The sequence below is a fragment of the Microchirus variegatus genome (assembly GCF_963457635.1).
Source record: "Microchirus variegatus genome assembly, chromosome: 14".
Lineage (NCBI taxonomy): Eukaryota > Metazoa > Chordata > Actinopteri > Pleuronectiformes > Soleidae > Microchirus > Microchirus variegatus.
In genome coordinates, this window is record NC_139815.1 from 21,125,101 (window position 1) to 21,143,063 (window position 17,963).

The 17,963-nt window shown below is 41.9% G+C and overlaps 1 protein-coding gene across 1 annotated transcript; it reads right to left on the bottom strand.

The window, feature by feature from the left end:
- Positions 1 to 2,945: 2,945 nt before the first annotated feature.
- large2 (LARGE xylosyl- and glucuronyltransferase 2) lies at positions 2,946 to 15,689 on the bottom strand (the record flags this gene model as incomplete). Its single annotated transcript, XM_083901128.1, has 14 exons — positions 2,946 to 3,143; positions 3,862 to 4,057; positions 5,079 to 5,225; positions 5,319 to 5,597; positions 5,684 to 5,847; positions 5,969 to 6,124; positions 6,317 to 6,442; positions 7,241 to 7,353; positions 7,555 to 7,659; positions 7,849 to 8,020; positions 9,357 to 9,480; positions 9,730 to 9,812; positions 10,353 to 10,645; positions 15,590 to 15,689. 14 exons carry the CDS (start codon positions 15,687 to 15,689, stop codon positions 2,946 to 2,948), a joined length of 2,256 nt encoding a protein of 751 aa, XP_083757254.1.
- Positions 15,690 to 17,963: the final 2,274 nt, after the last annotated feature.

A 17,963-nucleotide genomic window follows, 5' to 3' on the forward strand; every position in this document is an offset into this window, starting at 1 on the left:
TGAGCGCTTGACAGTGACAAGCTGATAACTGTAATGTGCTGAAGCCAGCGACACGAAAACAGTCCTTCACATCTTGGCTGTGAACTTGAACAATATAATAGTCTCCACAGGTGCTTTTAGCCTTAGTTGTTGGTTACTTACTATACTTGGTAATACAGTTTATTGACACAAATAAATTAGAGGATGTGTGTGTATTCCTCCATTGTTAAGTGCTATTAATTAATACCATTTTTTAACTAGTAATTATGATTAATAATCATTTTGTTTTTAACCATTGGTTAATAATTTTTTTCAGGATATATTGAGAGCACGGTTTCTGAGTCAGACTAGAAAAAGACACACAAAAACAAAGAGATTGAAAAGGGCAAATTTATTTAAAGCACTTACATAGAAAAATATGAGGGATTTGAGTCAACAGTAATAAATAGAGTGCCTGACTGTCCCCAGGCCCTGTCAGTCCAACAGTACAATCAATATCCAGTTTCACAATACAGCAAAGGCACTAGCATTTACCACAATCAACAACAAGTCAATGGAGGTGGCGTGGATGGTTAAGCGTGGGGGAGGTGGGCTCTCGGGCCACAGATGCCGTCTGCAGTCACGTACGTTATCACTCAGCCTCCGCCTTAAGTCTCGACTAACTAACCAAACCTAAATGGATTCCTCTCTAGGTGCAGTTTGTCCAAATGCAGGCAGGGACCAAAAAAATAAAGAGACACTGAGATGCAAAAAAATAAAAGTAATCAAGAGAATTAGGGAAAATAAAATGCTGATCAATCACAAAGCAAAGTGAATTTAAAGCTCTGCTGGTGGTCCTGAGAGGCTACAATGTCCTGTCCCCAATTCCTCTTTTATCTGCCCCCATGTTGAAGCTAAAAAAGCAAAAAGGTAAGCCTGTCTGTCCTGTGGTGTGCAGGACAACATGACCAAGATAGATACACTCATTATTCATTAAAAGATCATTAACAAGATTCAAATCATTAGAAATCATCTTCCACACTTAAACAGCCACATGGTCAGTCGCTCGGATTGTTGAATTAGGATGAAATGCTAATAAACGGAACTGAAACAATGAAAAAAAAACAGAGGTCCAACTGAAATGTGTCTTTTGCTATGTTTTACAGATCAGCTTCCTAAGTTAAGCGTTCTTTTGCCGAGAGCCAAACGGCGTTATCGTCTGACGGCAAATCAACCCTCAGGGGCAGCAGCCGCTATTTTGGAGCTTCTGGTGGAGACGACAGGCGTCCATGGCTGAGACTTACAGCATGACACGCAACATGAGGGGCAGGACTTTAAATACAGGTAAACATGTTAGTCCTAATGAAAGTGGAGTAGCACACCCAGAGTATGTGATTTGGGAGTCGAGCGCCTGCGCCGGCGCCACAGTTCCCCCCCCCCCGAGCTAATACCCGGAAATAAGAGAAGAGGCTGATATATTGAAGAATAAGACAACGGTGATAAAAACATGGCGAAATTCAGGCTAGTATACTTTTTTTGGGGGGGGGGCTGTGAAGGGGCCCATTTTTATGTTCTGTTCTGCTTAATGTCAGCTTGCTAGCAGCTAGCTGCATGCTAAAACAGGAAACTGCCGTATACAAACAAGCTAACCGGAGGATCATTTCACCTCCTAGCGGATGTAAATCGTTTGTCGTTAGTAAACGGCGACAAGGGCAGTCGCCCCAAGTGAACAACCGCTCGAGTTAACTGTGCACGACAACGTAAAACTGTGTGTGTGAAGATATTTTCACCTGGAATGAAATTGTGTCAGTCAAACACATTCAGAAAGCATCTCCTCCTCATGACAACTCTAAAACCATTGGGAGTTACCCCTGACTGCAGAAACTCTGCCACCTCCACGTACATGGGTTTAATGTTTATAAGTTGTTTTTTGATGCTATATTTTGATTCCTGATTGTAAAACTTAACTTCAACCTCAAAGGCATGAGCTATTTGTCTTCTTCTTCTTTTTTTTTGATGAAGTCCTGTGTACTCAAGTACAACTTGTGCAATTTCAGCTGGACTTGAACAGCAACAACAAGGGCGTTGTGGGTAATGTAGTTCAGTAGACGACACATATAAACAGTGAGTCGGACACACTATGAGATGCTCCAGAAAAATGCCTCGTCACCACGTGGAGTTTAGTTTAAAGCTAAATGTTTCATCGCTAAGCAACTCACTGTCAGATGTTAGTGTTGGTCACGTGAGTTGGTCCCAATCATATATGTATAATGACACATATATGCTTGTATATATGTATGTAAATGTTGTCATTGTCGAGACTTTTACGTCTTTCAGGAGGATGGAAAAAAAAAAAAGTCCAACTGTTGACATGCACATATATGATCAAGACGAAAGCAAAAAATATTCTGACAATAAACAAGAGGCGCGCACACACACAAGCATACACACACACATACACATACACAATGGATTTTCAGGAGTCAGAGAACAAAAAAGTAGAGAGGAACAAAAAGAATGATTCTCATGTAAAGTCATAATTCAAAATGTTTGCTATTCATTGGTTTTAATTTACGCTAGAAAAAAAATCATGACGTATGAAAAGCGATAAGGCTTAAATCTTTCTCCAGTTCGACAGGCCTCACGCTGTCATTCTCTCTTTTAGTTGTTGTTTGAGCTGAATGTCCATACGTCCCCGTGGACGGACAGGTTTATGTCTTCTGGAAAAAGCCCTGATTGTCAGAACAAATTGTAAGAATAAGGTTATTTTTCCGGCTATAAAGCTTGTCCAATCAGAACCAACACTCCGCTCCTGTCCAGTTCTACATTTAGAAAGTCTACCTCCCCCTCCGTCATGTCAAAGTTCTCTGCATCATCATGGCCTGCCACGCAGAGCTGCGTCAGTGTGAACCAGGCCTCCTGTACTGTAGCTCATTGGTCCAGCGCTCGGGGAAGAAGCGTCAATGGAAGCCTCGCTCAGCGGCTTTTTAAATGTTCCTCTGAGCGGTGAGGTACTTGAGAGCGGCCGCGCCGTACTTCCTCGACAGGTCTTGGTGAAACTCGTCCTTCAGCGTGTTCAGACAGTTGCGGTAGCTGGAGCTGGAGCGGAATTTGGAGATGTCGAAGCTGGGGGCGTGCGGCATGTGGATCATGAAAGCGTTGGGGAGGACCATCAGGTCAAACTCCTGAGGAGGAGGAGAAAAACAAAGTAGATAAGTTGAAGGAAAGAAACCTTAATATTGAATTAGTCTTCTATTGTCTCATGCACAAATATTCCGTTTTATTCTTCATCCATTACCAATATCACTCTTAAATTGAGGATAGCAGGTCCCACATGAGTGCTGTTGCTACGTACAGCAGACTCCTCTGTTAAATATTGAGATTTTAGAAATATCCTTGCTATATGTTGGAGATAAACGCATGTTTTCATGATTTTTAAGTCTTTTTAACTACTATACAGTTCGGCATTGTTCGGTTTGATTCCTGTGTTGGACGACGTGCTCATGCCTCTTCCAGTGCCGACTCTCTGTTTGTCAAAAAGTTGTTGCCAAAAGACAGGAAATTGCAGTCGTTTACAATAACTGTGAATAAAACCGCAATGGCTCTTTACTTTGGCCGACGGTGTGTAAGTGCATACCAGCGCCATCTGCAGTTCACAGCACAGACTCTATATTTAAAATGAAAGCCCTTTAAAAGAATAGTATCTGAATTTAAAAATGCTTCCTTTGTCTTAAATCTATAATAATTCCATGATTTTAGATTTGAACACCAACTTTTACAAGCTTATTAAAATCAAAAGATGGCGTTATTTGTTAGTAGCAAAATCCTGCAGTAAAAAAGTCAGTAATTTGGACCACATTTTGCAGCCACAACACACGAGGTGAATTTTTCACACAGGCATACCTGTGCATCCAGCTCCATGATATGGGACACCTTGTTCCAGCCAAAGCCCACGAATCGCTGGTCATATTCCGGGCAGTCTCGTCTCACCACGACATATGGTTCAAAATCCGACTCCCACTCCACCTTATAGGGGGTGGTGGCTGTTCGCCATTTGGCATAGTTGGTAGGAGCGTGACCCTTGGGCCACACATGATACCTGAGGTGACCAAGAAGAAGAGGCCGTTAAAGATTTTATGACCCACCGAGAGAAAGACATGGCATTACATTTGGTCCTGAGAAGTCCAAAGTGGACAAGGTTAAGTTTACACCTTGTAATAAATTGCTCCCTGGACGTGTGGCCTGTGACCATGTTTGATTAAATGAATGTCCTTGTCCTGAACTTATCAGAGCCAGTAGACCAAAACCTGGTCCTAATGAGACAGAATCACTAACTCATTAACTGATTAAGTTTAGGGCTAAGACTTGAATTGTGGTTAGGTTAGGTTAGGGTTAGGCATTGACTATGGTTAATATCCTCAGTCAATGTGATCCCTTAAAACACGTGTCAAACTCAAGGCCCGGGGGCCAGATGTGGCCCGCCATGTCATTTTATGTGGCCCGCGAGTGATTAATTGGTCTTAAAATCTGTGTTAAAATAGGTCTATGCTGCCTTAAGGCGTGCATTGACCATAAACTACATTTCCCACAATGCATGGCGATTGTGTTACCCGTAAAGTGACGGCATCCTGCCACTAGATCACAGTGTATCATTGTATATGCATCATGCGACGAGTGAAATTGAATAAGTAATAAATACAGAAAGTTATTTAGCAATATGTTACGGAGTAGTTACCTTTATTTTACATTATATTAGGCTACATTTAGTTACATTTATTCTGTATGACAGTTGCATCTGGCCCTTTGAGGGTAACCATTATGCTGATGTGGCCCTCAGTGAAAATGAGTTGGACACCCCTGCCTTAAAAGGACAGTTGCTTGAAAATGAGTGTGAATGTCTTGGTGCAAGGTAGAGCGAGAGAAAAGAGTTGGGAGGAAGTGAGTGAATCTACTCTGCTCACACTGCAGTGACATGAAACATGAAAACAATTGGAAGAAAGGAAAAACTATCACTATTGGAGTAAATGTGTTTCTTTTTGCGATCAAATCTGAGGACGTATTCAGGAAGGACGTTAATACCAGGTCTGAGTTAATGGTCAACTGTTTTCATATACTGGTACCTGAAGGTGTAGAGGGTCCCCATGTCCAGCATGGAGAGCAGCTCAGCTTTGGATTTGGGGAAGGAGAGACGGTAACGGAGTGTCTCGAAAGCCGGAACCACGAGAGCCTTTTTAGTGTGAGCCATATCGAGCTGCACCACAGACTTTCTGCAGGGAGGCAACAGACGGAGCGTGAGGTGGAGACAAACCTGTGGGTACTGATGCATTTTGATGCAGGGTTTCACATCATCTCCTTCTTACCTGAGGTAATCGTAGAGACCGTACATCGGCAGGAAATCCACATCAGTCAGGAACACAAACGGCGTGTTGGCGTTTTTTAGGGCGATGTTCCTAACCAGGTTGACTGGGTAGAATTGTCCCTCCTTGTAGACAATGTGGTACCCGATGTTCTTGCGGTTCTTGAGGACCTCGGACGCCTGAGCGTAGCGCAGGAACTGCTGAGCCTCAGCGTCAGACATGTAGAGCGCCAGGCTGATGGGGCCCTCCCAGTGCTTACAGATGGCCTCCAGCATCTGCAGCCTGCACAGAGAAAAAATCATGTGAAAAATGTCGGAAAATAACGGAATTTACTTTGGTCGGGGTGTGAGCTGGTCTGGTCCGGTCACCTGTCCATGGAGAGCTGGGCCACCAGTGTGATGTCAGTGTCATCCTCTGTAGGCGTGTACTGGTATTGCAGGAAGTAGAGGTGCACACGGTGAATAGTGAGCCGCTCCCGACGGAAGTCGTAACACTGATCGTCCTCGTCCAGCTCCTCCAGAGCCGTTTGCAGCTGAGGACACAGAAAGTTCTCAGGAATCATCTTTTGCTTGTGACAAAAATTATTTTTTTTCCTTGCATGTAATTGGATTCTCATCAAAAATAGCATGTGTGTGTGTGTGTGTGTGTCCTACCTGGATGCTCTTGGAGCCAGCCTGACTCGGGCAGCCAAACAGCTCCCGTCTCAGCAGGTTCCCGTCGTACTCTAAAAAGGTCAGGTAGAGGTTCCTGAAGAACTCGACGTGTTTGTTCTTCACGCGCAGCTTCTTCGGAGAGTTCCAGTGGATCACCTGGTGAGCACAGCAGCGGGTGGAGGCAACTGAGTACATCTTATTGCTGACTTTTAAAGTTTTAAATGGATTGGCTCCCATTGGGAGATCTTTTGAACATCCACACCCTTAAAGGCTCCTCGTGTCAAGAACATACTGAGCCCTGACGTGCAGTCTCATACAGCGGATGTTCTTGCGTATGTACCTGCTTACCTTAAGGTCAGACACCTCAGTGTAGCATTGCTCAGAGCGAGTGTGATCCGACAGCTGGACGTTCCAGAAGCACGGCAGCTGATGCACCAGCACCGGGTTCTGCTTGATAAAGGCGTTGAAGATGTCCTGTACAAATAGACAAGATACAGTTTTAACAGTTGACAATAGTCAAATTCAGGAAAATAATGTGGACTTCAAGCAGCATTGTTATGATCATCAGAGGCACATGACAGGAGTTTTTAAGGCCTTATGTTGGTTAAAAACACAGCAGCTCGGCTCTTGTAGGCTTCATAGGGGAGAACCACATTACGAGTGTGTCTTTGCATGTGTTTGCTGGTTCCCTGGCAACCTCAGCTTTGATTTTACATTTTATTTGACGACATGACAAAGACGGACACCCTGCGTGTCGACTCCTTTGCGCCATTTAAAGCACTATCAAGGTAAAAGCTTGTCGTAGCTTGACAAACAACTCCTGAAAGAAATAAAGTGAAAGGATGCAGCTTGTTCAGAAAAGAACGAGTCTGGACTTCTCTGACTGTGAGATGAGGACGAGAGAGAGTCCAAAAAATAATGTGAATTTTGAAAATCTTACACACAGAGTTTGTTTACAAGCTTTTTTCTTTTTTAGTCACACATTTATATTCTTTAAAATGTAGGTTTATATGGAACATAATGTATTTTATGAATACAACTATATTGATTTAATCTTTATAAACAGGGGGAGAGAGCTTGTTGATTTCCATTTCTAGTTTGACCAATCACGTTTGAGCAGGCTTTGCTCAGTTTCAGCATCATTTATATGCAGATAGCAGTCAGTAATGATAACCAAAAACCCTTTATTTGTATAAAAAAAATTAAAAAAATAAAGTTGCATGTATTATTGTGTCGGTGTTTTGTCTTTAGGTGGTTGCAGGTGGCCCTGACCTGATCTGCAAGCGACGTACTGAGCATGCTCATGAGCTCCCTTTCTGCCGTCAGCCGCCACATCTGCTCCCAACCGATTCGCCGCAGCCGCTCCAAGTAGAGGAGGATGACGCCTGTGGATTAAAAGAGGAGGGAAAACTGAACAACAGGCCACCGACAGATTATATATATTCAGCTTCATGGATTTCCCAGCTTGGGATCAATAAAGTACCTATCAGTCTATCTGTCGATCTGTCTGTCTATCTGTCTATCTGTCTATCTAATTTGATGTGTTTGTCTATCTGTGAAAGGTCAGTCACATGAACAACAGATACCTGTGTTGAAGCCGCGTCCCAGTGCAGGCCAGGGTTTGTGGTTCTTCCACAAGTTCCCCAGATACCAGTCACTCTGGTTCTCCACCAGACCAATCACCTGCTTATCTGCGAACACAGTCGGACATTATCCAGCAACATATGAGATGTAATCCAGGTAAAAAAACGCTGTTTAATTGTTACCAAGTAAAATATTTCACAAATCTTTATTTTACACTATCTGGAGGTCACCATAGACTCTCATGTACACTTGGATAGGAAGCACGAGGTACAAATCTAGATCACTAAATTCCTTACCTGTAAATTTCCTAAAAATGCCCCAGAGCTCGGCGATGTCAGTGGCGAAGGTGATGTCCGTGTCTAGGACGATGACGTTGGACAGGTCGGAGGGCAAAGCTTTGGTTAACGTCAGCTTCATCAAGCCATAAATACCTGAGTAGTGTTTGTTGGGTATCCACGACACCTCAGACTGAAAGAAAACAGGAAACGCATTAAATCTTTGTTGTGTTTTTAACATTTAATATAAAAGTATTGACTGATGTGCAATTATATTAGTTATTCATTAATTATGAGCAGTGTTCACATGGATTAACACAAAGAGATTTTCAGCAGATGCTGGCAAAGACAAAGTGTTTTTTTTTGTTTTTTTTTCCCCGTTCAAATCGCAAATAACATATTTTAATTCATTCTCTTGATTCAGAGTAATTGGATCTGCATAAGAGCATCATCTGCAAATATAATCGGCTTAAAGCCTGGGCAGATTTTCTACGGTTTGATGTGAGCTAATGGAAACTGGAGAGAGAGAGAGAGAGAGACTGCAGGTCTAAGGCATCTGACATTACAAAGGACTCATTGTTCAGCACAAATACCGTGAGGGAGGGGAATGTGTGGATGTGAAGGATGGAGATGCAGGTTGGACTCACACACACACACACACAAATGCTCGCATTCCCCGTCACAGTGAGAGCACATTTATCATTCATCAGATTTTCATAAAAAATAAAGACTTTGATGTTTTTGTGCTGAAGTGCCAGTTGACTTTAGGAGAGACGTGTTTCACCAGGTCATCACTCTCTATTACCTGCTGCTGTAGCTTGTCAGGAGAAAACCATTGAGTGGAGGAAACGAAGCGAGTCTCCGTCTCTGGAGAATGAGGCCAATGTTTGAGACCTGTATTCTATGGAATGTCCGTCAGTGTCAGGAGGGACTTCATATATATATATATACATATATATATATATATATATAACCTCCTGCCTTAGAATCAGGCCACATCCAAAGGAAACGGAACCAAACATGACAGTCCTTTTGAAAAAGTTTCCTGGAAACACGGCATTGTTTTCCTAAAATGTCTCTATCCACACTCATAACGTAGTGAGTATGCCAGGCCTGTAAGTGGTGCTGTAATGCGACACCAAAAACAGAGAAGAAGACGTTTTTTTGATATTAATAGCTTTATTTTGCAACATAAATGGTTTTTTTTATTGTGAAGTATACGTCTTTCCATATCAAAACTTTTACTTTGAAATTAAATTTGAAATTTGAAGTTTCAGTGTGGACAGGCCCTCAGTGATCCGTCTTTGATGCAGCTCTGAGGTGAAGCTCCTCTCTTAAAAGAGATTTATAAATACTGTACACTCATCTTTACTCGTCTCTGTATCCTCACAACCTCGCCACTGTAGATTTTCCCTTTGATGTTGTGAATGTCAGATGTGGCTTTGACTCTCTTTAGGGGGATGACGTGGTGTGTGTGAGGCAAAGTATGCGTGTGTGTGTGTGTTTTCATGACATTCCCTGTATTTTACCTTGAGTTCATCTGCATCGTAGAAGCTGACTTGCACGGACGGGACCATCCAGGACTGGAACAGAGAGCTCAGGATACGGTTGGCTACTGTGTCGGTGATGAAATGGAAGTGAAGTGGATTTCTCCTGCAGAGTGCACACAAAATATTTGTGATCAGATGACTCAGGACACACGTAAAGGCCTATTACTGCAACGTATAACCTGGGACAAAACTAACCATACATAACCGCAACATAATCAGGACACAACTGGGACAAAAAAAAAATCCAGGACATAGACGAGACATAACAGGTCAAAACCAGGACATGACTGACACATAACATAAGATATAACCAGGGCAAAATAAGGACATCAGCATATTACTCATTTCTCACCTGTGAAAGAGGATGGACTTGACCAGCGTGACCACATCTCTGCTGGCGTTGTGACCAGCACAAACGCACGCCACATGTATCAGCTGCAGGGAAAGAGAGAGACAAACAACATGAGGTTTTTTTATTACCAAGCGGTGCTTCACGTGTCTATGATTTGCTGTTTTAATATTGACACCCGAGCGAATGTGAACCTTAAGGTTTCACCGCAGCTTCTCTCAGTGATTTGAAGTGCGTTGAGGTGACACACCTTGTGCACTTTACTACAGCACACATAGAGTACAATAAATATAAATCTCTTCTGACATAAAACTGAGGGAACAGTTCAACAACACCTTTAATGTTGGAGATTGAAATACTAAAATATCTATAAAATATACTACTGTGAACACATTCATATCTGTGTTTGGCTGCAGGATTATTTGTGTTTCCTCGCATTACTCCCACAAGTAACTAGAGCTGTTGTAGTTCCTGCAATACCAGTTTCCATTTCCGTTTATTCTTATTTTGAAATGGTATTAATCAACTGAGGCAAAGGTTATATGGATTATTATGCTTGGATGACCATGTGCTGCATTGTATGAACACGATATTATTAATCTGTGATGCGTTTTTCCGGTTCTGACCTCACACTTCTGGACGGTCGGCAATCTGGGACACTCTGTGCGATTGGTCTTCTCTTCTGCTGTGTTGTCCCCGTCCTCAGGGCCTGTGTCTGCGGACGCTCCCCACTGCTGGTTGCCATAGTTGCCTTCGGGCTGCTGGCCGGCGGCGATGCCCTGTGACTGTCTGAGCTGCAGCCGGATCTGCCGGTTCTCCTCTTCCACTTCTCGGACTCGGGACTCCAGAACGGCACGCTCTTGGACCTGGGCTGCCGGGGTGTCGGCAACGCAGGGAGCGAGGAGGAGGGAGCGACCATCTGAGGAGGAAGGGAGAGACGGTGAGTGAGTTTAATTACTTATTCTACCAACAGATTATTGTTTGACATCTACATGTTATCGTCTAAAAGAGCTTTGCACTGACATCAACTTCAAACTGTGTGGTTATGATTTGGGTTTAATCCAGACCTGGTAAAGGTCACATCTGGTAGCATCGTGTTTCATGATCTGTGTCCAGCTCAAAATAATAACAAAAATCACAGCAGCAAATGTGGATTAATCTCCTCATCTTATTGCTTTTGGATTTTCTTATACCTCCATACTTCATTCATTATTATCTGACTCTTTTTTCTCCTACTTCATCTTTCCATGTCTCTCTTCATCTCTTTCCCCCTCTCTATCTCCCACTTTGTTACTCTCCTTTACAGCTTCCTCTCTTGTCTCCTACATCTCTTCATCTTCACTCTCCGCCTCTCATTTTTCCTACCCCTGTTGAAGGCTAGTACCTGGACCATTCTAGCCCCGTAATAAATAAATAAATACAATAAATAAATACATTCTAAATAAGTTATTTTCATAAAAATGTGATTGTAATTCATATATTTGTAATATGGACAGTCTTTTTTCTGTTTAAAATGAGAAGCCTAAATCAAGACAGTAAAATGTTAATCATATAATAATGTTGTCTGTTTCTTTTCGTTGTCATTTATCCCTGTAAAGCTTGTCAATTGGTTGCCTGCTCAGTTGTTGTTGTTGAACTGTCGTTCAATCATGAGACACAGCGGTGGGACGTTAGCCAGGTGAGCAGTAGCCAGGCTAGTCCAACAATACTGAGAAGAACGTTGGAAAGACAGGTAGTTTTGCAGTAATTGTCCTCCTGCCAGGTTAAATACAGAGTTTATCAACAGTATATGAACATACAAAAGCACACCGAAGGTAAATGTTATGATGCGGTAATCACAGACTGTGTTCCAGCTAATAATGTGAATGCTAAACGTGATTAGCGGTTAGCTCGCGCTAGCTTGCTAACGGTTGTTTACACATGCTAAGCTGTAGTAGCCTCACGTTACTTGTTGTGCTAAATGTGTGTTACTTTTGTTTGCTATGTTAACTCGGAATGAGCTCATGAAAGCGCAGAGAAACTGTCCATATGACTGATTTAGGACATGTATGTGTATGTTCGCCAGAGGACAGGACCAGAAGACACTTCTTGGACCTTGTTTTCCCTGGAGTTGTATCGGCTGTGAGGGAGAAGCGACGTGGGTTGAGGCCATGGTCACTGGGTCTTCTTCTCTTTTCCCCTCTTCCTCACCATCCATCTATAGCCTCCACATGCTAATCCTCACATGCTAACTGAGGACGGAGAATGTGAGTACAAAACCAATTGCAAATGCATTTATTTATATTTATTTTGGTTGTCTGATGCCAAGCATAAAATCAGGCCTGCACCGATTTATTTCAAAGATTGTTTTGAGGTTGGGTACAGTGTGAATGTTGTCATTTATTTGGACATTGAACTGTTTGTTTAGTTAAAGGTACTGATAATGTTACTGAAAGATCTGTGAATATTCTGAAACAGTTATAAGTGGGTTTATTGCCTATAACAAGTGATGATTTTGTGTAATACTCGTCATTTTAAGTCAATACACTTTATTTTTAAAGTACTGTGTGTGAGTGATTATTAGAATTCAATATACATATTGATTAGGTTTAAAATAACTTTTTCTATTATTTCAGGGATAAAATATATGGAGTGAACCAAAGAAGGGGACCAGCCCACATTAAAACAATTAAATTCATAGTAATTCTAAGTAGGGTTCATCATATTTGATTTCATCTACTAAGTGGAGGCAACGGAGTAATGTGAACAGTACATTTAGCCGAACATTTAAAAATATTTTATTAGTTATACACCTTGAAAATGTGGTATTGTGGTATAACAGTGAAGGAGAGATGGTGGCCGAGGAAACACAGACTCTAGAGTCTGGTTATTTCTGAAGTTGCAAGCAGGGACATTCTTCACCGTTCATACTATAAGAGCTGAAAGTGATCAGAAGACTGTTCGCTGTGACCACTGAGCTGTCAATCACACGTGAGAGATCCTTGGATAAGTGGTGCTCGTCTGCACAGCTAAACTCAACATGCCATGAAATGTTATCTGCATAACAAAAAAATAAATCATATCTTGGAGTATGTAAGACAACCACGTAAAATCTTGAGTCATACTGTGTCCAACCACGACCAAGACATTTTTTTGGAGATAGGAATACGTTTCCACACTCCTCTGGGCTTCTGTCATCGGGATTTTGAAAACCCACACCTCAGGTTTGGACATAGTCATAAATAATTTGCCGGATGTCTGAGGATCATGTTCCGCGTCAAAGTTTTATTACCCATCAGTCCACCTCACAGGCTGCCAAATGTAGCATCAAAACTGATGTGTTGGTTATAAATCACAGTCATGTCAGTCTGCTGACATGTGGGATCATATACTGTATACCCCCCCGCCCCCCATCACATTCCAGTCCAAGTACTGCATTTTTTAAAAATGTGTACATTAAAAAAAATGTATTGGGGTGAATTTATCAGCAATGCATAAGTATTGGCAGTTTTTTAACATTTGTATGCAGCCATCAGCAAATAATATGACGTTCACCAATAAAGATGATGGTGTTTATTAACTCTGCTCAGGAGCTTATATGCTTTTGATTGTGTTTGATGTCTGTTTGTGAGCATCATAACTCAAAAAGTATTGCACAGATTTTAAGGAGAATTTATGTAAATGTTTGTTATGGATACCAAGGATGAAAGTATTAGATTTGGGTCATGATAAGAGACAGATTCAGGTTCAGATTCAAAACCATATGATACTTTAAATGGTTTAAAAGACATTGAAGTGTTGATTTTCGTGCCACAACTAACAATTATTTGATTAATGCCAATTATTTTCTCGATTAATCGAGTAAATTGGTTCATAAAATGTCAGAAAACATGGAAATGACGATGTTCTCAAATGTCTTGTTTTGTCCGCAAACTAAAACTATTCAGTTCTAATGATTTCTTTATTACATGGAGCAAAGGAACCAGAAAATATTTACATTTAACTCATTGTTCTTCCAGCCATTTTCAGGGCAGAGAGCCCCATACTGTCAAGTGTTGTACATCATTTTTGACTGATTTTCCAAGACCCACAGAACTGTGTTCTATGACTATGTAAACTGTTGAAAAACGTAATTGACTTCATTGACGTTGTTGTATTTCAATGAAAAGTCTATAAACGTCATTGGTAGCCAATGAGTTAAGAAACTGAAAAACCGGACAAACTGGTTTTAATAATTCAAAAAACATTAACATTAACCAAATAACTGTTGCAGCCCTAGTTGATTTTGCAACAAAGATTTCTTTACATTCCAAAAAGAGCATGAACAGTAACAGTAAACCAGAGACAGAGAGACTGCCTCGTGTCATCTGTCATGTATGAAGCATCTGTCCCTGCCCATCTGGAGGGACGAGTTGGGACAGAGAGGGCCTCTGTTACAGAGAGTTAGGAGATGAGACTCCACTATCAACTGTTTTTCTTACAGATGCCAGTGCCAAATTAAACTGAATCTATTCCAAAAGTAATCAAGTTTCTTTTTTTAAATCTCAACACTGATCGGTTCATGATTTTATGTACAAAACTTTGAATTCCCCTGCTGTTAAAATGTTTCATACAAATACATTTGCTATAGCTTCCTTGGTTAGTAATAATAACCCCACTCCAAAAACAAAATTTCATGGAAAATCAGTTCTGTAATCAGCGGAGAGGGTTCCAGATCAGCCACTAATGGAGGTTCTGCTGAACTTTACTTTCAATATTTGATGATGTGAAACCACTGGATGCTCAGAACTTTGCAAAGATGTATAATTATGTCTGGTTCAAGTGGTTCTGCACATTCTGACACCAGAACAGGGTGGTCATTTTGATCTTTAACTTTTCTAATGGTGAAGTATGAAGTTTGACCGTGAAGTGATGTAATGTTGGATGATGGCCGAATATATTGGCATTCATTGGTTGCCTTTGTGGCCATTTTTTAGGCCAATATATGCAGTGTCACAACTCAGATGTCCTATTTTAAGGACTCCTCAAAATGTGTCCTTCAATCTCTGGAGATTGAGATAAAGGAGCCACAAAGTAGATCCTTCTAGGCCCAGCGTATCCCAGAATTCACTGTACACTAGGACAAATGTTTTGAAAAGAGGAGACAGAAGCAAACTGAGTCTGTGCAAAAACAACATTGTATGGTCAGAAACAAGTATCTTGATTTGGATGCTGTGTTTTGAAAAAAAAGAAAAGAAAGAACAATCAGCAGTTGATGACATCCAATTATCGTGAAATCATTAGGTGTGTGTGTGGGGGCTCTTGTGTTTGTGGATTTGTAAGGACCAAAAATCATATATGGAGTGAGGACATTTTGGCTGGGCCTCACATCTTAAAATGGCTTTTTGGGGGTTAAGACCTGGTTTTGGGGTTTGGGTTATAATTGGGTTTAGGTTGGGGTAAGGGTTAGGCAGTTAGTTGTGATGGTTAAGGTTAGGGTAAGGGGCTGGGGAATGCATTATGTCTGAGTGTCCTCATTATGGATGAAGGGCAAACGTGTGTGTGTGTGTAAAAGCAGCTCAGAGACCCTCTGAACCGACCTTGGTTGTTGACAGCTGAGGCCTCAATGAAAGGATGAAAAATCACACAAAGAGGAAAATTGACTCCACTTATAAAATACTGAGCATAATAGTCAGATTACGTGGATGTGGAGCTGAGTTGCATAAAAACAACTGATAATTGATGTTTTCTGTTCTCTCTCTGGTCAGATTCCTGTGACTCTTATTCAACCCAAACCACAACCCCAGTCTTTTATTATCAATCAGTTTCTGACTCTTACAGAAAAAAAAATTGCACAGCAAGAATTCTCAATGTTTCTAAGTGGGAACGCTCAGCTTGTACTCACTCTCCAGGTTGCCGGCGAGCAGGTAGAGCCAGGTGAGCAGGACGACCGCTGTGAGTGACAGCACCAGCAGCTTCAGGCGTCCACGGCACAGCAGGTTCATGGTGGGACGGCAGCGCTGCGGGCTCTGGGGGGTTGTGGGGGGTGGGGTCAGGGGGAGGGGAGGAAAGGAAAGGGGGGAGAGGGGGGGACGGGTTGTTCAGGTCGGGCTCAGTCCCTCGTCTGGTCCCTGCAGCATCTTCTTATCTGAGGAAAGAGAGGAACACATTCAGAATCCTGCTAAAAATGTATTGGACATAAGCCCCGCCCCCTCCATGTTAGCAGATGCGACATCCAGTGGTTGTTTGCCTCCACTGACTGATGTGGTTTTTATTTCATTCGTGTTCACTTCATCTTTGACCATCGAGGAAAGGGAAACTGTTTAATCTATAAAGCATACGAAATCAAAGTATACATCAAACTGAATGGTATACTACGTAACACTCTTAAATATACAGTAGAGTACTGATGACGTTACACTCCTGCTCTGCGTGTTGTTATTGGACGTCTGCTTTGGTTCAGCTGGTCCAGCAGCTGCATTAGATTATCTCTGGAAAGGCCTGTCCCTGAACTTAAATATCCTGCTTTCAACTGCGTTTGTTTACTGCGTTCATAAGACAAACACATTTTAATATTCCCCTGTCATATTTATGACCTGTAACGCCATACACAGATGTGTATGTCATGATTACGAGTTCACAGACTGGTTCCAAGTAAAGCACAGGAATGGACGCAGCAAGTAACACGGCTGCTTGGTGGTGGCTGAGAGTTGTTTAAAGTGTTCAGCTCAAGGTGAACCTCCAGAAGTTAATGTTTTGGTTTAAAAGGATTCAGATAAGGAGGGAGATAAGAGCAGGGTTAATTCTGGGCTGGCATTTCTGCGATGGGGAGGTCTATGAGCTGTGAAAGAGTAGTAAATGAACTGGGGTTTTATGATTACTTTTGAAGGGCACACTGTGATGGGAAAAACAGCAGAGGCAAAACAACAAAAGCATCACTACAACCTCCAGCATCGGTTGACGGTGAAATAAATAAATACTGCATTTTAGAGACATGGATATGAATGAAAATATTTGCTTCCCATTGAAGGTTATTGAGTGAGTTTGTGATTCTGTGTGTCAGTGCTTAGAAGGGAAAAAAAGGCTTATTTTATTAAATTGGGATCACACGTCTTGAAGTGCTCTGCCTTTGACTCTGTAAGTCAAAGAGCTGCGGAACTGAATCTGACTTAAACCCAACAGGCGTCTTCTATTTTTTTTTGTCCAACCAGGCCAGCAGGATTATTCTGGTGGGTTCTTTAGGGAACCACTACACTACGTCATTTTTACACTGATCTTACTGATTTTTACTATTTGTAAAAACACAGTTATGGATCCATTGTAACTTATTGTCCAAATAATTGACTGTTCTGAAGTGGAGTCATGGTTTCCAGGTTTTTTTCAAAATCAGAAACTTTCTAGTTAACGAAAAACAGACACAGGTCATTATTGAAACCATGAAGACTTGTCTGCTCTGAGAACAGAAGCCCACAAACAAAAATCTGCCCTGCTTCTGATTTTTCCAGCTACCTCAAGATGATTTATGAGTTAATTTGTGAGGCTGATGTATGTGCTGCGGGGTTATCATTAAGAGCAATGGAAGGTGCTGAGAGGGGAAGAAAAGAGGGGACAAAGAGGAGAGTGAACTGAGGGAGGATGGAGATAAGTGAGCGGAAGAGGAGAAGGCACCGACATTGAAGTATGTGGAGGGTAGAGGAGGACTTAAGGGAAGGGATAAAAGAGGGGAATGAAAGAAAAGAAAGGAGACAAACAAATGGAAGAAAGGCAACTAAAATAGTGAATTAATGACACGATGGTGGAAGAGAAGAAAGGACAACAAAGGCAGATTTAAGTACTGTGGAGGAGAGAAGGAAAGAGAATAGTGAGTAAATAAGGTTGAGGTTGAGTTGTGAGAGGTGGAGGTGTGTCGGCCTTTCAGCCTCTAACGCTCATAAAAGAGGAGAAACAGTGAGGGTATAAAAGTGAGGGACAGTGCCACTAAAAAAGGACTTTAATAGGCAGCTTCTGTTGATTCGGCACAAAGCGCTTACACTTCTGGGCTCTAATCGCCGCCGTAAAAACAAAGGGCTCAGCTGGTGATGCGAAGTGTAGGAGGACTGCGGCGCTTTGCAACCTCTCAATTGTCTAATCAGAGCCTATAACAGCACTGCTGGGATGACAGCGGCGGCGTGGGCTGACGCTGGGTCATGACATATAACTCAGCGACTAACAGCTGTAAATTAAAGGATAACAGAGCGACAGCAGAGAGTGAACACTCAGCACATGAAGTGTTGTTCTGA